Below are 6,629 nucleotides of genomic sequence, written 5' to 3' on the forward strand. Positions count from 1 at the left end.
GGTTTGCGAACAAACAAATTGCATGTAGTCACGCATTAACACAATGTTTCAGCGAAACGAAAAAATATTTATGTACATATATAGCACACACTGTATGTACATTTTTATAACCGCACTAGTGCTATACATTGGACAGTTGTGCTGGGCGGGCGGCCAACGGCAAAAACATGTCTTCGCAAAATTTACGACATCAAATAATTCTCCAGTGAGTCATATAGCAAAGACAGTGAAAGCTCATAAAGACGCAAGAAAAATTGTAGCAAAATGCTGTAAAGAGGGCAAAAAAGTGGAAGGGGATGAAAAAAATATCAGTGGCAGAAATGCTGCTATATTGCTGTTGCTATTTTGATAGAGCCTTTCCTGTCACTGTAGCCGATGCAGCAGCCCAAACGCAGGCGGTGTGTGAATTAATTTTCTCAGCGGAAGGCTAGTGTGCGTATTGCAACTAACAGTTTGTATGTGTGTACTAGCAAGGAAGACAAACAAGCGAAAATGCAAACCTTCAACTGAAATGCACGCAATGAAAGTAAAAAAAAAAAAATTGAATGCCATGAAACATGACATGGCGGAGAGCAGACCTGCAACAACGCGGTAAATAGTCAGTCACCTGCAAAAAATTCACTGCATTGAAAAGTGCAACATTATAAAGCGTAGTTAGACAGCTAACTGGCGCAACTGACCTCTTGGCAATTTTACCAGCGAAGCGTTTGAAAGGTGAGCAGTTCTAAGGCAAACCGTGGCAAGCTGGTAACGAAAGTCCCACCCACTACAGCGCAGCTGCGTAAGTTGCTGGGTGGGTTAAGTACCGGTCAAGGTTACTGTCATTTGAGTCAAAGTAGTGCTTCTGATGGGTGAAGTGAAAATGAAGACTGAAATACACATATATACATACAATATGAAGCTGCTGATAAGAATAGACTGATGGGATTTTGCAATCAATTTGACAAGCTGCTGCCTTATTCACTTGATAGTTTTCGATATTAAATTTAGTTTAACCCCAATTGTATCGTGTTGAATCTTTGTTCGACGAGTAGCTGCAGCAGCTCAGCTATGTTGGCTATTTTGATGCGAAAAATTATGTGGATGAAGATTGTCAACGTTAGTTACTTTATATACAAAATAAAGGTAAGGGCAGAAGCCAGCCGGAAATGGAGGAGGTTTCTGGCTAACTTTTAACTACCCAGCAGTCTACTGGTTGTAACTTTTTATTATAATAAGGAAACAGAAAATAACGAAATTATTAGGTATCTGCTAGAAAAGAACTTTTCGGTGATTTTTAATATTTAATATAATTTTCTAAAGGTTTTTTTCGGAAAACAATTTGCAAACACTTACTTTGTTTCTCTAGCGACATTATTTTCTTGCAATTGTTTACATTTGTATGTAGTTATGCTTACACAGCTGTTCGGCAGAATATCCTTTATTTCACTACAGTCTCTGGGATGTCGTATACCACCAAAATAAGGAGGTGCCAAAATGCTGCAGTTTCATTATACCCGTTCAAAAGTATAGAAATATCCAATAATCCTAACTGCACAAATAAAACTAAATAAATTAATTGAATTGCAGAATACACTATAATTTTTATTTAACTAAAAATTTTTTTTACACATTTTGCCGAAATTAGTTTTGTAATACATAGCCGAAGAAATAAGTATTTAAGTATTTTGATTATTCGATTGTGAGATGATTAATAAGAAACTAACGATGCAAATAACATTTATAAAATGAAAAAAAAAAATTATTATTATTATTATGCTAAATTTCTATCTATGTATATGTTTATATGCATTTAAGTGCCTTATGTATGCATGCAGTTTGGTGTAGTTAAATACTATGTGTTAGACAATTATATGAGTACGACTCCTAAAAATTTTCCAACGCCTGCGATCAATATTCCTAATTTCACCGTTCTCTTTCAAATCTCTCTCCGCTGGGCGATGCCATTGAATGTTGTTTGTTATTTTGCTATTGACGAGGCGTCGGTGTCTTAATTGCTTTGTTCGTAATTATAATTACAGCATTGTATGTTTATTTGCGAAATGCTGTCTCACTTTAATTCATCCACACACGTTAAGCTTCTTAACAAACCTAAAAGTATCTACATGCATATGTATGTACATGCAACCATAGCTATAGTTAGTTGGTTCAGCATATTATTGCTTTCTTCCTATTCTGCTATTGTGTCACTTTTTTTTTTGTTAGTATCCACCGGACGTGTTGAACGGGATAACTTTCCCATACCACTCACATTTCATGCACACAATAGTCTAGACGGCAAGTTATCCTTTAGGGCTTTCTGCTTTTCGATTAGATTTAATAGTTGAGAGAGTAGTGGTAGATTGGCTTGATAGTTTCAAGGAATGGAAAGTTTTTACAAGGGAGACATTTGAAAATATTTTCGTTTTATCTTTGGTATTTTTGTGTTTTTTTTTTTGTAAATTTTTTTCATAAATAAGTTGAAAACTTTTTGCTGCTTTGTCATTAATTGTTGCACTACTACAAAAAGCGCATAACAGTAAAATTTAAGTACACTTTCGAAATTAAAATTTTGGTTTAGGTTTACAACTGAATAATGATGGATGATCCTTAAGGGAACTGGAAGCAATTATTTGATAAAGGGAGAGCGTTATGACAGTAGTAACTAAAGTATATATAGACTAAGAGAGCAAGCGCATAATATAAAAATATTTGCTAATATTTTCGCTCAAGAAAAATAATATAGCGTAAAGTGTGAAGAGTTGAAAATTTAATTTTTCTCGGCCGAGTGAAGAGAAAACGCGGAACATATCAATAAAGCTATCTATGTCCGACTGTAGTTAATAGTATTGCACCATTCTTTTCTAATCGCCTTCTATTACAAAGCCTCAGCCGAGACACACGCGGATTTGTGTCTACTTATGAAATGAAAAATTGGAAAAAACTAACTTACTAACTTTGAGAATTTTAAAAGCGTGAAAAGTATTGCTAATGGAGTTGTTGTTTCGACTATGGTCTATAAGCAAAGAGACTACTATTATTTGGGTATTCAATTAACTGTTTGGGTGCGCTCTTTGTTGAATTTTCTTTAAACTTTCTATAATTTTCTATGCGCACCACTTTTCTACACTATTTTTGTTATTTGAATTTCTTTCTTCACTTGCTTGCATTGTGATTCTCTCTACGTAATACTGTAATTCTCTCTGTTACGCTGTGCTTTTGTGTTAATCCTAAAAATTTGTTTTTAAATATTTGTTATGTTTTCATCCTAATGTGTTCGTGTATTGTCGCCTTCGTTGTTGGTTCGTTGATTGCTATGCTATGGGGATGTGGATTCGGCAAAAGGCGATATTTTTGTTGTTTAAATTTTTTTGATTACACGATTAATAAACGATCAACAAATTATTCTCGTTGAATCCGGCCGAGTGGCCTGCATTGCGTACGATGAAGCACGAACCATCGAAGTGCATACGTTTCTCGTTGCGACTGTGAATAGATAAACAAAAGGCTTTAGTTTAATAAAATCTGTGTTCGTATGGAAAAGTAGCTTATGTCGAAAGGTTGGCTTTAGTATAAATCGGCATTCGCAGCATACGATTCCAAATGACTCACCGGCGCTAAGCCGTTGAAAAACTTTTGGCAAATAAACGTGCAAGAAATAGTTCCGATACTAGCAAGTTGTTTCGTGGGATTTAGCTTTTTTCTAGGGGTTATTATAAAAATCTAGCTTTTTCACTCGAAAATAGTTGGCAGCACTACCGGGAACATATCAATATAAATTAAATATATCATAAATTGAGATGGAGCGCTTTTGAACTATTTTCTGAGGTAAGTCATTCTTCATCCAAAGGCTGAAATGGGGAATTTTTCTACCGTTTACTGAAATAGGGGGTTTCCGAAACGGCAGCGAAGGTGCGGGAAACAACAAAGAAAATAAATTTAAGGGCCGACCAAATTATTAAAATGGACAAAACAGTCAACTACAAAACCTTATTTGTTCAACTAAAAATGATACCTAAGCTGTGGTCAGGCTGTGCGTCGACCACGGGAAGCTCCTGCTCGTCAACTCCAATACCAACACATCGCCTTCCGCCTCAACTTGCGACACTCCTAAAACTTCCCGCTCAACTGCAGCTGAAGTGCCCCGGCGCGCTGCTCAGAGTTCGGGCCTCAGTGCCGGTGCTGTTGATGTAAGATCAATTAGCTCCGGCCCGCAAATTCCGACAATAAATTTGACGCTTTCGCGGATGCCACCACGGTGACCACAAAGAAACACCATGTCTTTTCCCATCGTCATCACAGAGTGGACAACAGAAGTGCAGCGATAAGGGAAAAAGGCGACGTCCCTATTGTGGTTTTCGCGTCGTCTCTTCCTCCTATTGTTTTTTACTATTGGTCGGTAACGATATATACATACAGTGAAACTGCTATCTTATCAACCCACAGTAGTGACTAAGGGACTTAAATATGCCAAGCTCTGCCGATGGCAGTAATCAGCTGAATAAGTGTTTATCATAATTTTCCGAGGCTTGCGGCATATATTATACAAAATTTCGTTTAGGAGCAATAACCGAACACCAAAAATAGTAGCCTAATAGTTTATTTCCACCAAGCCTTAACTGCAGTTTAGTCCTATTGAAATAGGGTGACTACAACTTCAAGGGGGGTAATTCCTTACGCTATGTGCAAGCAAACAAAAGCAAAAAAGCAAAAAGTAAGAAATAAACCCTACCTTACCTGACCTCTTAACTGCAGTTAAGCCTTTACTGGAGCGATATCATGCTCGTACTTGCCGGATTTTGAAACTTTTACATCATTATTTTACCAATCGCGATTACGACAAATAACGATACTCTATTAAGCCATTTATAACTTACCGAACAAACAAATGCGATGTTTTGCCCAAAGAGGCTGTGCAATGAATTCCCGGAGTAGTCAAAGTGGCCGAACCATTACCTGGACTGGTGCGAATCAAGCACTTGTTATGCGTGCGTGTTAACCTTAAAAAAAAGGCAAAAAAGTAAAGTTCATAAAACTTTGAGATAAATCATATAAAATTAATTACTTCACGAGCCCATCAGCAGCTTGAGTGATACGGAAGCCATTTATCTCGTAGATTTCAGTGCCTTCATCGGTGCATGAGTATGTGGAGTTTTGTATAACTTCATTAGCATCTTGCACATAGGATGGACCATGGCGCGAGTCACTAAAGTGTGCAAAGTATCAAAAGGATTTTTTTTTTTAGCAAAAATATCAAAGTGGATTTAGTAGTTTACACGCACTCATAAAACACCGTCAAAGTGTAGTCCTTCGTGAGATCAGTGAAGGTGTCGGTGGTGGTGCGTGTGCCAGCTGTGTCGACGAGATAGATCAAGGCGCAAGATTCGCTAGTGAAACTGACGCCCTTGTACCACATTTTGGCATAGCGGCTGCGAAGGAGTAACAATTAATTACTTGGATTTCATTCAAATTAATTAGCTTACACATAGTTGTTGGTCTTCATGCCGTCATAGGTGACAATCTCGACCTTGGAGCCGCTTTGCAATATGCGTCCATTTGGATGGATTAGCGCCGAGTTGCTGCAATTGCGTGACAATGCAATGGCCACCATGCTGCGTTGATTCAGAACGCGTACAGCTTTGTCCAATGTCATATCGATGCTGTTTTTTGGCAGAAATTAAAAAAAAAATTGATTTAAAAAACTCTTCTTCTATTTTTGTAAAAAGCCGATTTGGCAGACATTGCGCTTTATCAACTAACCGTATTCCATCGCGCAGACGCAGCTGAATGGTGCCGTTAGTCATAGCAATTGGACCCGCTCCTGGGCAGGGTGGTGGTGTGGGGTTCTCGTACTCGGCACCACGGTGACTGCCGCTCAAACGGCCCACTGCATAAGGTGGTGGCGGCATCGGTTGAGGGAATTGTTGGGCATGATGCGAAGGTGACATTGCAGTCGGCTGTGAGAAGGGTTAAATTTAGAGAAATTTCATTATAATAGACTGAAATAATGCGCATGGAGTTTGTTAAGCGATTTTTCAAAGGATAACGCACTCCTTCATTTGCGATATGTCGCCAAACACATCCATATTGCTTGGATTATTTTGTTGTGGAGCACCTTGACTTTTGAAAAGTAAAAATTTATCCCCACTGGAAACTATTCGTTACCAGTTAGCCTTCAATCGCCCTTCATCCTACAGGATGATGAAAAGTAGTGAATATCGATTATGTTATTTTATGATTACGATACCGATACGATACCCCCGGATACTATATCGAAATCTGTAGCGATAAAAAGTCGATATCCATAACGATAACCTTACCGAAAAGTCATATCGAACTTTGTGGATATCTATAGCGGCTACGATAAAAATAATGGTATCGATAACGATTTCTGTTACACTATCGATATCAACAGCGATTACGCGATTACTAAGATCAAAAATGAAAACTTTTGTGAATTTATGCATGCTTGTGTAAGAATTAAAAAAAAGCTTTTTGGTAAAATAAATTAACAACTTTCCTTGTATCGCATTCGCTTAACCTTAAACTAGAAAATCTGGAATTTCCCAACTGTATATATTTAATGTAACTAGGAGTGCCTGTGCCATGTCGTTCGAATGGACACCGACGCTCCAGCTCTGAAAGTATTC

General features: G+C 37.8%; 1 protein-coding gene across 1 annotated transcript in view; it reads right to left on the bottom strand.

The window, feature by feature from the left end:
* Positions 1-3,362: 3,362 nt before the first annotated feature.
* The window catches only part of LOC118744040, a 29,626-nt gene continuing 26,359 nt past the window's right edge, over positions 3,363-6,629 (bottom strand). The window contains exons 3-8 of the mRNA XM_036476798.1: positions 5,740-5,936; positions 5,463-5,639; positions 5,262-5,408; positions 5,045-5,185; positions 4,857-4,979; positions 3,363-3,465 (exon numbers count right to left, since the gene is read on the bottom strand). Of these exons, the coding sequence (XP_036332691.1) occupies positions 3,363-3,465; positions 4,857-4,979; positions 5,045-5,185; positions 5,262-5,408; positions 5,463-5,639; positions 5,740-5,936 (888 nt within the window). The remainder of the gene's footprint in view (positions 3,466-4,856; positions 4,980-5,044; positions 5,186-5,261; positions 5,409-5,462; positions 5,640-5,739; positions 5,937-6,629) is intronic.

Source organism: Rhagoletis pomonella, unplaced genomic scaffold (assembly GCF_013731165.1).
Source record: "Rhagoletis pomonella isolate Grant_MI unplaced genomic scaffold, Rhpom_1.0 Rhpom_scaffold_00007, whole genome shotgun sequence".
NCBI lineage: Eukaryota > Metazoa > Arthropoda > Insecta > Diptera > Tephritidae > Rhagoletis > Rhagoletis pomonella.